The 16026-nt window shown below is 35.5% G+C and overlaps 1 protein-coding gene and 1 pseudogene across 1 annotated transcript; one reads left to right on the forward strand and one right to left on the reverse strand.

Moving 5' to 3' along the window:
• Window positions 1-935: 935 nt before the first annotated feature.
• Window positions 936-10116, reverse strand: LYSMD3 (LysM domain containing 3). Its single transcript, XM_019734249.3, has 3 exons — window positions 9978-10116; window positions 6785-7050; window positions 936-3664 (listed from the first exon to the last, which is right to left on the reverse strand). Exons 2-3 carry the CDS (start codon window positions 7037-7039, stop codon window positions 2999-3001), a joined length of 921 nt encoding a protein of 306 aa, XP_019589808.1. The 5' UTR covers window positions 7040-7050; window positions 9978-10116; the 3' UTR covers window positions 936-2998.
• Window positions 7954-10421, forward strand: LOC148758495 (uncharacterized; annotated as a pseudogene).
• The last annotated feature ends 5605 nt before the right edge of the window (window positions 10422-16026 follow it).

Here is a 16026-nt window from a genome sequence, read left to right on the forward strand (position 1 = left end):
TCTTAACATTAATAGCTCTATTTCAAATAGTTTGAAAGAGGAGAAAAGGTGTGCTTTATTCAATTAAATTCACCAGCTTCCATTTTAGATTGAATAAAATAGAAACTTTATTATATTCTGAAGATCTTTTAAAATATGAAAAATAAGGGACAAAAACTTTTAAAAACCAGTTTTACAAGTGAACATGCTAACATAAAGTTCTACAATTCCATTCTGCATTTGTATAAAATACATTATAGAAAAGGTTTATAGTTTTTGCATGTAGAAAGAATTATATAATGCAGATATTTCTATGCTCTAACAGTGCAATATGCACATACTTGGAAAAAAAAAATACTGACTTCCTGAGCAACATTGTTGTAATTCAAAATACTGATTTCCATCATAATGCACAATTTAAATAAATATTTCTAAAAATTACACTTTCACCCTATAACACTGACTGGATCCTTGCTTCATATTGCTAAAATTCTAACTGTATCCTTCATATTCCCAAGTAGGTAATTTTAGAAGTAGATACTTTTTAAAAAGAACTAATTGCTAAGTAGTGGTTCATTTAAAAAACTCTTCAGGCCACTGAACAGCAAGTAGAGTCCAGAAAAAGAAAAGCTTTAAAAAACAAAAAGCCCTCTGGAGAAGTTAATTTAACATTGCAGTCTTCTAAATTCTTGTGGCCAGCAGACTCTATCATCAGTATATCTTAAATAACATCCATTAGTTCAAAACAACCTAAACCATTGTACCCAGACTTTAATAATAAAAAAAAAAAGCCCTAAAAATAGCTGATTTTTCTTCACAACTCCAATTTTTTAAGTGAACCAAATATAATGACTCAGTTCTGTTACTTTTACGTATACTATACATATATATCCTTTAACATGAAGCCTCAGAGTAATTTCAAATTAAGTGTTTCAATACAATTAATGTCCACAATGTCCAACAATAACAATTTCTTATTTTATTAAGTTTTACAAAGTAACCTGCATTTGCTACAAATTTTGATGTATGTTAGTACTTTTTAAAAGCTAAAATTATTCTGCACCTATTAAATGCTTAGGAATTTTTCTTTTAAAAATGACGTTTAGAATCTAATTCTATATATAACATAGAATTATATATAATTCAAATTATATTCAATTAAAATATATAATTCAAACATACAGAAAAAGGAAACTGCCTGATTTTGTATAAGGATGTTATATTTCCTTCAAGGAACAGGACATTTTGCAAAACAGAAATGGTTTTTAATCAGCAAGTACATAGTATACACCTCACTACTTTAAAAATAAGTGACATATCCTGGAAATCAGACCTCTATCACAATTTCAAAGTACCACTAGCAAAAAGGAATCACTGACTCTCCATAATTTCATCAATTTGATGTAAACAAAGTTCTTGAAAGGCCATACAGCCCCATTCTACTCTAAAATAATCTGTAGTTTCTTCCCTCAAACTTGATTTTTCAGCAGGCTTAATAAATACAATGTAAACTGACCAAGTTAACACTGAGCATAAATTAGAAAGATCATATTCCTCTTTTCAAGATGCCCAAGGCACATTAAAACAATTTTTTAAAATTTAAACTAAGAGTTATTCAAAAAATCAATTTGCTGCAACTTCCATATTAACACTTTTTGGTAATTGTCTAAGTTCCTCAAATATACGCAAAGGTTTTAATGTTTGACTTCTCTGTCCTGTCTTTTTATAACTTTGCTACTGAAGGTGCATTCACCCCATGTTGTATCAAGATTGGAGTTTGAAATACAAATTGGTCAAAAAGCTGAAACACTAAAATTAGGAAATAATGCCCAGAAAATGAGGTGGTATTATAGATCTTAAGGTACACTTTATTATACAAAAACGCAATCCAGACGCCCAATCTTACTTCTAATGAATCATTCTGGTTACATTTTTAAAAACATACTTTTAAAAATTAAATGATGGGATCAGTATGCAAATGCTTCTTATCTACCAGATCCATAGATCTTAAAAAGTGGCACTATCAAGCCCTTTCAACCAATTCATAAATCTTTGGCCTCTGTTCTCTATGTTATGAATCTGATAGAACCATATGAAACAATGCCTAACTTTAATTTTAAAACTTAGATTACACATAAGGCATTAAATGCAATTAAGGCATGTTACCACATATAACATAGCAACAACTTATCACAGTATATAGAGTTACTGTCTCAATGCTAATCTGTCCATATGTATGTAACACTTTTCATCAAAAATTACAAAAGTGCTTTCAAATATCAGAGACAAAAAAACAGAAGCAGAGGCAGCATTCTTTAAGAGACAAAGATTTCTTTTAGGTCTTTACCTAATCCAGTGTTCTAGTGATTAAATGGCAACTTCCCAACCATACACATTATTTTCAGGGCTAAAAAATATTTAATCTATATCTTAGCCTCTATTACAGACATTATTACATACATTACTTTCCCACTTCTGTTCCTACTTATGTTTTCATAGCATTATGTGCTAAACTTGTTTTCAAAGTTTCAAAATGGAGTATTAAGTGTGTGCTATCATAAATAATTTTAGAGTCAAACTTTTTTTGCAACTATTTTGATGGTTCACAGGAGTAAATTTTCTTCAGTTGCAGGTATCTATTATAATGTTGCTATCATTATTCTGCTTATTAACTAAAAGCCTTAAACCAAAAATTATTACTTAAAAATAAAATTTAAACATAACCAATTTTGAATAGAAAAATGATGGGTTTTCCAAGTCAACAACTTCCTAGTAGATACTATTTAATTAATTTCTGCTTTAAGCATTGATAAAACAGATTTATGGATTTACTGCTCTCAATATAAATAACCAGCAACTGCAGGGATATTGTACTCGATCCATTTGTAGATGGCTCAAAGGTGAAAAACAAAAGCATCTTCAAACTTCCCTAAATTCTGCCTCTGAAGTGGTTATTGAATATAATTGATTCACCACATTCCCGATGTACCTGTGATCACTAAATTGTTATGAGCTAATGTTATGTTTTGTGTTGACCAGCAGGTGACTGAGAATCATGACTATATAGTTTATGATCATCTTGTTGACCAAAGGGCATTCCTTTAGTTGGAGCAATTCCATTGTCCATTTCTCTCTGCTGTGATGGGGGTGTGACTCCTGAATGCAAATGTGAAGAATCCACTGTTGAATGGTGACTAACATCCACTTTAGCTAAAATTTCGTAATACAGCAAGTAAAATACTGGCGTTATTATGCCTACTATCAACATTATCACTACAGCTGTCCACCACCCTATTCCCCAGTCTGCTCCATAATAAGGATCCTTACGTTGAATGTTTTTGTTATCAGGTTCAAAACGTACTTGTTGTGCTGTTAAGGCAGACACCACCTCGTTAAGGTTCTCTCTTTTGGTGTCTGTACATTTTACTATTTGTTCTATGTCTCGGTCCACTTCTTTTAAAAAGCTACCAGCTGACTCACTGGAAGAAAGAGAATCATTAGGTGGCAGAATTTCCTGCTGTTCTGGAACGTATTGAACACATGATGGATGTGAAGCCTGTCTTCCTTTTGGAGGATAAAGTGTTTCAGTCAATGAACTAAACTTTTTTACTGGTATTTTGATGGACCTAAGGGCAAAAAAGTCTTGATCGCAGATGAGATTGTTAACCCTCTTGATATCTGCTACCTGTAAAAAAAAAAAAAAAAGCAACATATAGGGTTGTTGTAAAGACTAATGAATTAAAATGTATGAAAGACATTTAGAATAGTGATATATAGCAAACTATGCAAATGTTAACTATTATTAAATATTAATAGGAAAATCAGAAACCTGTAGAAGAATCAAGGTCAAACATAGAGAGTTTTAGGAGAGTGGTGAACTTGATCAATGGCAGATTACTGATCATGTCTGAAGACTGAGAGTTCCAGTTGGAAAAATCAATTCCCTTGAAGTGTATGTGTGGCAGGAGGAGGGAGAAAGGATTGAAGAGTAACTGGGAGATGAGACAGTAAAGATAAAGGGCATTTTGTCATTTTTACTACCTCGAGACTTATTTTTTCTTAAGGCAAATGAAGACTTGTTGACAAAACCCCAGAGCCTGACCCTATTCTCTTTAAATGTTCTTTTACTTGGTTATATTCTAATAACTGCTCAATACTCTTTCTGAACTAGGTTTCCAAGATTTAGTGTCTCCTTAGGTTATTTCTCTGAATATTCCTATATTTTCTGTGTTCTGCTAACTTGCTTGATTGCATATAGGACTCAAACCTTGACCTTTTTAGTTTCTTACTCCTGTTTTATAACCGGTATATTTTTCACAATTCTTATCACTGAATATTTATAAATGGAATTACAGCACCACTGTATTTTTTAAATGATAAATCCTTTCGTAAGGTTAGGCTTTTTTGCTAGTTGATATTTAATTATCTTAATTCCCTGTGTTGTATCAATTTTCCTTATAGCCAATGCCATCTTTCCTCTAATGTTAAACTAATTGCCTTTCATCATTCTTCATTCTAAATAAGGAATCAATAAGGAATCAGCTGGTGCATCATGTGATTTCTCCAAATACATTTTCTGTCAGCTTCTCCTCTATCCTTACTAACAGATATTTTAGCCTAAACCCTGCTCATCTTCATTTGAATTATTCTAACGTCTTCTTTATTAGGTCCCCTCCAATTCACCAGCAGCCTCCCCCCACCATTTTTCAGTACTCTAGTTAAAACCGTACAGTGGTGTCCTTACTATATGGGTCAAACTTTTCCTCAGTTATCTCAAAGTACTTCATTCCAATCAGTCTATGATACTCATTTCTGAAACACCTATTAAACTCCCTGTATTGTTCACCTTATTTATCTCCTCCTTGTAATCGTCTCCATATCACTGTCATATGCCCGAAATACTTTCTCCTTTTCACCTATCTCATTGGAAATGTAACCTATTTTTAATCATTCAGATAGCATTTCAAATTTCTCTTCTTAGAAAATTTTCCAGGTTCATGAAAGGAAAACTAATGTCTTTGTCTAAATGAAGCTACTGGACCACACTCATCTCTTGGATCTCCACGTGATAGTTTTAGCCTTGCCCCTAATTTTCAATTTTGATTACTTTCCATCATTGATCTTTTAAGGCACATTCTGTAATTTATTTCTCTACAAACCACATATTCATATGTTTATGTGCATTAAAAAATGAAATCAGATATTTTCTGATTTAATAATGTATAGTATTGCCATACATGCACTGCAAAAAAAAAAAAAAAAAACCCAGCTCTTGACTTCATCAAGAAATGCATTTCAATAAAATATTTTATTCAATTTTTAAATCAAACTTTGTAACATATATTTTGATCAGTTGTGAATTGCTATAATTATTCAGAAAAAAAATACATAGAATCTCATCATCATAAGACTTTAAAATTCAATTTAAATTTATATATGTTTATAAATATGTTTCTATTGCAGATAACTATAACGTAATCGTAAAACATTTTTAAGTATATAAATTCTTTACATTATTAAAAGATTTTGAGGGGAAGAATAAAAATGTTAACAAAGGAAAAAGAAAAAATGATACAAAATTTCATGCTATTAAAAAAAGAGTGTGTATGTGTGTACACATACATATTATTTGAATGATTTCAGGTAGTAAATCCTGGTAGTATTTAGAATTCCACGCATACATTTAAAGGGTATTCTATAGTCTTATTTTTTAAATATCAATATTGACAACATTCTAGAAATTACATCCTTCGTAGCTATATCATTAGGAATTACTTCAGAAGTTCGCTTTAATATATGCAAGGAGGTACATGGTACATTTTAAAACTCTACTGGGAGTATGAGAACAAAAAGTTTGAAAACCATTGTTCTAAATAGTTTCCATATCAATGTGTTTACAAGAAAACAGATTCATGCTAAGGATGCAAGATGGACATAATGACATAGATATTAAATGGGTTTAAACAGTTTAATGTCTACTAAAATAAAAAATACACAACGTTCCTTTTATCTACCAATCTCACTTTTGGGAATCTAGTCTACAGAAATAAAAGCACCTCCATTGAAAGATATAGTTGTGATGATATTCACAGCAGAATGCAAAACATGGGGAAAATCCTGACTATCCATAAGTAGGAAAATGGCTTAATGATTATGGTACATCCATACTATGGAGTATTACATAGCTATATAAAATAATGAGTTAGATCTATAAGACTATGAGGGATATCCTAAGTCTTACATGCTAAGAAATTAAAAAAAAGGCAAAGGCAACTTGAAGAGTAATAGGCATAGTATAAACCAATTTTAAAAACCACAATAATCACCAACCTTCCAAGTATTTTAAATATATCCATATATATGTATTTATGTGTGTATGTGTGTATGTGTGTATATGAATATATATGGATATATATGTGTGTGTACACACACACACTTAAAAGCACAAAAAAAGTATGGGAAGAAACACAAGTGTGTTATCTCAGGAAACGGGCAGAAAAAACTTCCTAATATACTTCTACATTCTTAAAACTTGGACTGAGGAGGAAAAAATAACACATTTGGGTGTTTTTCAGTATTAAAAATAGAATTTCAGTATTAAAAACAGGATTTAGAAATAACAAGAAATTTGAGTATTCATTTAACAATCTAAAAAGTTAACCTCCACCAACATGATACAGATTTCTATGGAAAGAAGAAAAAACGAGGGATGGCAGGGTGGAGAGGGAAGGAAAATACAAGATAAAATGGCACTGAATAAATACTTATTTTGGATTGCATTATGCAAAATCAAATTAGAACTTACCGTACAACAGTACTGAAGGGCTATGGCATTTAAAGTATCTCCTTCCTGTATATCTTTTGTTAATACTATAATGTCATCGAGTCTATCTCTTGATGTACTTCTTCGGATTTTCTCTTTTCCTCTGGATCGAAGCTCATACACTTCAGCATCCTCCTCCAACACATCACTCTCCATACAATTTCCAAATGCATGTACTTGACCACTTGAATGAACTCCTGGAAGAGGATAGCTACGATTCTGATGCCTCCCTGCCATAATGTCAAAATCTGGGAAAGAAGACAGAGAAAATTGTCATGTAGTTGATCCATTTGACTGATTTACAATAATCTTACATTCAGGAAACTTCACCTTTTGTTTTTTTCTTAAAGGATAGTTTTAGTTATGTAAAAACTTAGGTTCAAGTTTTATAGCTGTTGAAATACAGTGAACATATGTGGTAGTGGAGACAATGGATGGGATAAACAATCCATTTTTATAGACCATATATCACAAAACATTAGGGTGATTTCATTTTAACAAGGGCAGATTGCTATAATTTTTTTTTAGATCAAGAAAATAAAGTTCCCCTTATTGTGAGTATGTGAAAAATATTAGATAATTTTGTATTAGGTCTTAAGAACTTGTGATCATATATGTACAATTTATAGTTCTGATGGAATCAAAGTTTTTATAGGTAAACACACAATACTTTTATGAACCCAAAACTTTTTGGCTTGTTCTGCATTTTAAGTTCATGTGGAGTTGAAATATCTTTTGTATTCCTACCTACCTTCCTGTATCATGATGATGTGAGAGTATATTTAGTGCAGTAGGTATCTTCTATAGAGGTCATAATTTTGCTTTTGACCAGGGATTTTTCTTCTCTGGAAGCTTTTCACCAAACTTTAATTTACCAAAGTACTCATCAAAATCAATTTCCGGTCGATAAAGAATGAACAGATTTTAGGTCACCATGTACATTTCTATTTCAGAAAAACACTGTCTGAGAGCTGACCTAAGTTAAAAACTTATGTCGATTAATACTTTTTGTTTAATTGCATACTCTCAACTCACCTTCAAGTTGGTCTATTAAAACGAGAACATAAACTAATTCCACATTCACAGTTTTAGCTTCATATTAATTGTTCGCATAAGAAAGGATAGATTGCTTTCAGTTATTGTTGTGAAAGATGGAAAAAAGTGGACAGGTAGAAAGAGGCATTTTGGAGATAAAATACGTAGGACTTAATACGGCTCAGATAGGAACAGTGGAAAGAAGAATCATGCTAAGATTTCTGATTTGACAGAGTAAATGGTGTGGTGCCATTCTTTAAGATACAGAACATTGGAAGAAAAGCTTGGGGGAAGGGCGCAGTGAATACGATTATAAATTCTAAGGCAGCCCAAATGAATATCAAGTAGCCCAGTGGGCTATCTAGTCAAATTCAGAAAGGTCTGGGTTAGATATAATTTCATGCCTCATCTTGCACATAGGTGGAAAACTTGAAGCTGTGGGTATAGATGAGATTACCTAGAGAGTACAGAATAAGAAAACAGGGTCTTATTGAGCCTTGAAGAACTGCTATTATTTAGTTTGGGTGAAGGATAGTCAACAAGGGAAAAAAGAAAAGGAGTGTTCAGAGGAGGAAACCATGCTGGTCATGGAAGCCATAGCAAAATAATGTCTCAAAGGACTTAGTTCAGTTTTGAATATTAGGGACAAGTACCACGTACGTGAAAAGAGAAAAAAAAAATCAGAAAAGACCAACTCCAAAAGTCTGAATTTGTAATATGGATGACAACAGACTATACTTTCTATACTTACAAAATTTTTGGAATTATTTCACATAATTGAATCCAACCCTTGAAACTCATTTTCTGACTGCTCTATGGCAACATTATAATGTTTTAAAAACTCAAAAATGAGTTTCAATTCAGATCACGTAGATAATAGCTATAAAGTAGATTTCACCTTTTCCTCCAGGTGTTACATTATTTATTACCACGAACTGAGATGCCTAACTTGACAGCTACCAAACTAAAGAAAGCTACCCATCTAAAATAGATAAGTTTATTTCCACTTATTTAACCAAGTCTTTTCTATCCTGTCTCTTTTATCTAGGAAATGTCTAAGAATCCTGTGGATTCATAGACACAATTTGTTCTTAGAACCTCAAACTTGCTTAGTACACAGCTGAAAGTCAGGGAGTAATGCCTAAAAGCCATTTTAGATGTTTACATCAACCTCTGTCCATGATACTTGCTAAATAATATTCAAAGACTGAACTGTCTCTCTTCACTTCCCTTTGTAATGAAATGCAGGCAGCAGCATGCCATAAACTGGTGTTGTTTGTTTCTGAATAATCAAGAATTGGTTGCGTGTCTAATCCAAGTGAAAAGCTAGACTTTGGCCCAGGCAGATAATTAATTACCTGAGCCAACTATATAGATTAGAAAGACAACAGTATTCAAATCCTCTGACTCAATTCTCTTCACCTATCTTAATACTCTTTGGGCAAGAAAAAAAAGCACGAAACCTCTCTTAAGAAAACTGAAACAAGCTTGCATGCTACTAGATTACAAGCAGTCACAAAAAGGACCAATTGATACGGGGTTAAAGCATTCATCAGCTCGTCTGTGAATGTAAATGGTTTCCCAAACATCTTCGTTCTGTGTAATAGCTGCTGTTGGGTGTTTCGCTTTGACGTTCCATAAACAGAGAACAATAAAGTACAAGGTAGTTTTGCATCAGGACAAATCACAGGGATCGTATCCTCCAGAGCCAATTCAGTTTTTAAAAACTTGCCGCCCTCTCCATTCCACACGTCTAGTTTTTCTTCCTCTGTTACCCTGTGATGATTGAACCTCAGATTTTTGTCACACCATCACACTTGGACGATATAACAAGATGTCCTCAGCGAATATTCAATACAAACACTAAGTTGTAGGAGAAATACAGCGTTTGGGCGGAAAATTCGTTGCTCCGAAAATCGGGCACGTAGGAGTCCTTCCTCTGAGCCTCAGTTTCCCCTACAGTGCATCGAGGGGCTTTGGCTGGGGACGTCTCAAAGGTCTCTCTACCTCAGGGTCTATTCCAGCAGCCCCTGCTACACCTGCGGCCGAGGGCCCCGCGTCGCCTCCAGCGAGGGTTCAGCTGGGGCCCAAACCCGCGTCCGGGACGGAGCCACTCCCCACCTCTCGCCGCCATCTTTACCTGTCCCGTTAGCAAGGGGGACGCGACGAGGAAACGGCTGCCAGGTCCGCCGCCGCTGCCGTCCCGGGAAAGTTCATGACCGAGCCTCCGTTTCTGGCCGCCTCCGTGGTCCTCCTCCCCAGCCGCCGCCGCCACCGCAACCGCTACCAACGTCTCGGTCTTCCGGACCTTGCGCCGCCGCCACGTCCGCAAACCTGCCGTGCGTCATCGCGTCAAGTGGGCGGAGGTGGGAAGGGGCGGGGGAGGAGGCGGAGGACTGGGGCGCAAGGAGAGCCCAGAACTCGGGCTCCCCAGCCACAGGCCTCCGCCGGGTGCGCAGGCGCAGAGACGCCAACGGGACCTGGGGGCGGGGTCCGAGTTCCAGCCCCGCCCCTGCCTCCTCACCTTTGGTGCCGCCGGGTCGTCCCCAGCGGAAGAGCTCCACCGGCCGAGTCCTCAGGCTAAGCTGGCGACCCGGGGCGATCTGCTGTCTGCGTCTTTGTCCTTTGTCTACATAGCGCTGCCAACACTCTTCCAGAAAGCATTGAGTGGGGGAGGTGTTGAGGATTTGTCGGGGGCTGTTGTGCTTGTCTTTTTTTGCTTCTTCTGGATATTTGTAGGGTGGGGAAGGACGCCCAAAAGCACGGTGTTAACATCTAGGTTTTAGAAAATTGTGCTACTCTTATTACTCGTCATGCGAAAGCCTCTAGACTTCTGCAGAAGACGCAAAACACTGGAGAAAATCCCTTGGGCGGCGAGGGACGGTTATTTCAGCTTTTGTGTTTATAGGTGAGGAAAGCGAGCCACCTAGAGTCAGGCCCTGGGAAATGTTTGCCTTCGTGTCTTGTTCTCAGGCTTCCTATCCTGAATGAGACAAAGCTGTCTACAAAGTGTAGCTTAACTTACTTAGTTTTGAAAAACAATTGAAAGTCGTTGGTAGTTACTGTTGAGGCCTATGAGATATTAGTTTGTTAAATAACGAACTCTTGACTTCACACATGATTTTTCTCGCTAATTTACTAAATGAGTATGATAATGTGTTTGAATTTATGTAAATGAGCGTAAAGCATTTTAATGATGTGCCTAATGTCTCCGTGTTGACGTTACAGACTTTGCACTTTGACGACCATGCTGTCTTATGACAATATACGTGCAGGGTGCAGAACACTTTTTTTCAGAATGTGTGAATATTTATGCATCATGAAGCCTTTTAAGCTTTGTTTTAAACTGTTTTCAAAGAGTATGTTTTCCGGGAAGTGTCTCAGTAAAGGTTGGGAATGCTGTATGGCAATATTTTTCTTTGCTTTGTGGGGATAGGCGTTGTGCTTAACAATGCTACAAAAAGAACTGCAGGAGAGGAAGAATTAATTTTTTTTTTTTTCCAGTTTCTCGGAGTTGTTCTGTGTGTTGTTGCCCTCGTGACACCCCTGTCTGTAACCATTTATCACTGAGGCATTTTCTCATCACTAAACAAAGGATATATTCCCTACTTGATGTGTAGAGCTTCAGCTGCTCAGCCTTCATGAATGTTAATGTGAATACAACCTTCTTTCTGCCTATAGGTTACTTTTCTTATTTTAATGTCAATAGGCAGTGGAATCCATGTGAGAGTCTGAGTGATAGAATTTCAAGCATTTCTACAGGACTGCCACCTGTTTCCTTTGTATAATACTTTTTCAATTGTATCTGCATTCCCTTGAATTGTTATTTATAGTTTAAAAAGATGTAGTTATTGACCTTTTTAAAAACGACAATAGAAGTATATTTTATTATTAGAATATACAAAAGAAGCCGTTAGCCATGAATTTGGCCAAGTTCCAGAAAGCTGGCTAGTAGGAACAAATACTTTGTGAAAAAGGATGTCCCCAGTGCTCAGCAAAGCCAAAAGGACTTTCAGTTTTTTGAGAGTTAATCTGACACAGTTTTCATTAAAAGACTGTAGATGAAAGAATATGTAAGTTGCTAGGAATGTGTGTTTCTGTCACTAAACTTTAGGTTTGGGGATTTGCTCCTGAATAAAAATTGTAATGAGAGTGTAAATTGCTGTAACTGGTTAGGAGTGTTACTTGGCAGTAGTTAAAAATGCTATGGCCTGAACTATTATATTGCTAAGTAATTACCTTGGATTCACTTACAGATATGTATGGATAAGGTTTAATAGATATATTCAGGAATGTTTACTGCAGTAATAGCCAAAAATCTGCAAATAGTCTAAATGTTCATCATTAGCAGACTAGATACTTCTGGTACATTTAAATAATGTATAATATGCTTTTGTTCAAAACAATGATGTTAATCTGTTGTTTTCTAATTTATTCATTCATTTACCCAACAATTTTCTGCTGGAGGAAAAGTATATGTGAGACCTTTTTCTAAGTATTGGAGACAGAGTGCTTAAAAAGAGAAAAGTTTCCTTACTCATGGAGGTTCCATGAATAGGCAGGCACATGAAAAAGTCTCCAACGTGTATTTTAAAGAGAAAAAGAGTAAGTTGTCATGTAGAGGTATGTTATTCCTTTAGAATAAAATTTAAATATATACCGTCCACTCCACACACATTCATATATCTGTGCAGGGAGATGCACTTAATTTTTCTTTCTGGAAAATCACTAAAGGAATTCTTAAGAGTGGTTGAAAAGGACTATTATGTGGCAGAGGAATAGGCAGGAGACTTTGCCTTTTCTTCTTAGACCTTTCTAAATTGAATTTTATTACATGTTTTTATTATTATTTTAAAAATATTAAGACTGAACACATTTTATTATTGAATTACTGCACTTGTTTTATCCGCAGTCAACCAATAGTCAACTACCCATCTTTTAATCATTCCCAAATTTGTTTGTACTTTGTATTCAAGTAGTGAGTGCTGGAGAAAAGAACCAGATCAAGTCCCTTAGATATTAAAAAATGAGAGTAACAGAACATTGAGTTCTTTTTACATTTCTTCTTGATTTCCAGATTTCTTTCATTCATCCTCTTTTACTCTCTGCTTCTTCCTATATTCTTTTATCAGCCTTTCTTTCTAATTCTACTTTCTGATGCAAAACTGGAAAAGACAGTTGTACACTAAACAAATACTTAAAATGCTTAAAGTAAACTCCAATGAACTTAAAACTGGATTATGAGGTGAAACCTAAAAAACACTTTACTTATCTCTGATCTTAAAACAACCTATATAGAGAGGAAATTACTGTGTCTCTTCCCTAAAAGTCTTGAAAAAAGAAAACCAACAGACTACATGATTTAGATATGTTCTGCTAGAGATGAACCAGATGACCAACCTAGTTGCTGTTCACTCTGTGATTTTAAAACATAGTGATTATTATAATTACCGCTCTGCCATAATGTGAATTGAATAAGAGTCAAAATGTACTTCAGGCATCTAGCATTCCTTATAAATGCCAGTGAGTAATTCGAGTTATTAAATATGACTTAAAAATGACCATTCCAAAGTTTTTGTCCATACTGACATTACTAGATGAAAACTAGCCTCACAAATACTGTTCTTAAATTCTTTTTTTAAATCTTATTTTATTGGGGAATATTGGGAAACAGTGTGTTTCCCCAGGGCCCATCAGCTCCAAGTCGTTGTCCTTCAATCTAGTTGTGGAGGGCGCATCTCAGCTCCAAGTCTAGTCATCATTTTCAATCTTAGTTGCAAGGGACGCAGCCCACCCTCCCATGCGGGAATTAAACTGGCAACCCTGTTGTTCAGAGCTCGCGCTCTAACCAACTGAGCCATCAGGCCACCCTTAAATTCTTTAGCTAGGTAGTTGGTACATAGAGGAAGAAATAGTTATGTGTTTATAATTAAGTAGACTATGACTTGAAATGTTTTGTTTCCTATGATCTTTACAACCACTATGGCCACACAAGTAAATCTATGCAGGTGAATACCCTAGAACCTGTAACCTGCTTGCATTGTGCCTACTCCTCTGAGGAGAGGTTAGAGCAGGGGTGTCAAAACTGCGGCCCGCGGGCCAACTGCGGTCCGCAATCCATTGTTAATTGACCCACAGCAAATTCCAAAAATATATTTAGTTTACTTAAATAAACCAGGTGAGGCAATACGTGCTGCACCTCGAGTGAGTGGCCCGGCTGTTTGTGTATTTTACCACATATGGCCCTTGGTAAAAAACGTTGAAAAAAGTTTGGACACCCCTGGGTTAGAGGGAACCAAATTAGGTAGGACTTTGTAGGCCATTGCCAGGACTTGGGCTTTTACTCCAAGCAAGATGGAAAACCATGGGAGGGTTTTAAGCAGAGGAGGACATTATCAGCCTCTTAAAAGGCTCACTTAGGAGGGCTCGGGTAGAAACAGGGAGATGTTAGGAGGCTACTGCAGTAACTCAAACGAGGGAGGTTGGCTTGAATGAGAGAGATCAAATGTCAGATTGGTTGGGGATAGAAATACTTGGTTTTAAAATATTTTTTCAAAGCACCCAAATTTGTGAGGTTGCTCAATTTTGGTTTTAAAGATATTATCCACTGGTTCCTTCTTGCATACTTTGATTAGTGAGTCTGTATTTAGGGTCCCTTTTCCCCATTAATTCAAAATAAACCATACCACTGCAGCAATTGTTGGATCTAAGTAAAGGTTCCCTTCTTCTCACCATGTTTTATTTACAGTTAAAGTTGAGCTGATTCCCCACCCCTCCAGGCTTTTTTCTAAACTTTAATCCCATCTGACTTCTAAATCCCTTCAGAATTATTTGAAGCAAAGAATGCCTGCTGACTTCAAAGAGTAGCTCCATTTGGATTTACTCGGTGGGGTATATATAGCAAGAGTAGTGGAACCTTCCTTCCTTTCCCTGCAGAATAGTGTTTTTGGCAGTGATATATGCTGATCAGGAAGCAGTCTGTTAAAAAGGAACATGCTGAAACTTCTTGATTTGTTGTTTTGAAAAGGACTTATTTTCCTTTGGAGTACTTTTCAATTCTAAATCTAACCTGTTATTTTGTAGGAGAATTGATTTGTATAATGGAAACTTGGTTAATTTTCCTTTCATTACCCTGTCTTTAAGGTCATATGACAGATTTGGTTATCTATATAGCATAACATAATTTAAATGAATATTTGGTTTGTAAAGATTTCTACATCTTATTGTTTTAGTCATTTCTTGAAAGGTAGGTATTTTACTACACCAGTCCTCAAAAGAAAATTCCTTGTGTGTTATTCTTGGCTTTGTCAAAGGTGATTTTTACAGGCCCTGTAATTAATGCAAATGTAAAAGAAGACATTAGCTTGAGAAAGAATAATTATTTGTATAAAAATATTATGGTTGCTCATAAGGCAAAGTCATAAAACCATTACCTAATCTAGTCTAGTAAAATAGATATGCTAGCCCCTCTACATTGTTTGGTTTTTAGCAACTGGATGGGTTAGAGTTTAGAGGTTAATGTGATGTGAATATGCAGAAAGGTTTAGAATATAAATTATTTTTTCCTTTCTTCCTGCCCTACTTTCCATGAGCCATATTCACCTTTCTCTAAATATCTGCCCTTTTCCGATTAAAGTTAATTTCTTAAGAACTGGAAGTAGGGACTGCTATTATTGGTTGGGTGTGTGCCCTGAGAGCACCCAAATGCATTGCTAAGGGACTGGAAAACATTAACGAGGAGACTGTGATAAGAATGGTAACACCTACATCTTTCAACATTTGTGAAGTTAAGGCAGTCTGCACAAAACAGACATTTCAATGGCGATACCAAATGTTGTCAAAGTGTGGTCTGCAGACCCTTGCTGGTCCCCAGGATTCCTTCACAGAGTCCTCAAGGTAAAAAGTATTTTTGCAATAATTCTGAGAAGTTATTCGCCTTGTTTGTTGTGTTACCATTTGCACTCATAGTGAATCCTTAGCATGAATCAAAACAATGGCACCAAACTAGATTGGTTGTCATTGTATTGTTCACTACTGCATACTCATTTAAAACAAATAAATAAAAGTTTACTTAGGAATGTTCCTTGATTAAGTAATAAAAAGTATTCATTTTATTGAATCTCAACACTGGACTGCATGGTTTTTTATAATTCTTTCTGATGAAATGGGAAATATGAATAAAGCTCCTT

The sequence above is a fragment of the Rhinolophus sinicus genome, chromosome 3, assembly GCF_057876585.1.
Source record: "Rhinolophus sinicus isolate RSI-liver-muscle chromosome 3, RSI-T2T, whole genome shotgun sequence".
Classification (NCBI taxonomy): domain Eukaryota; kingdom Metazoa; phylum Chordata; class Mammalia; order Chiroptera; family Rhinolophidae; genus Rhinolophus; species Rhinolophus sinicus.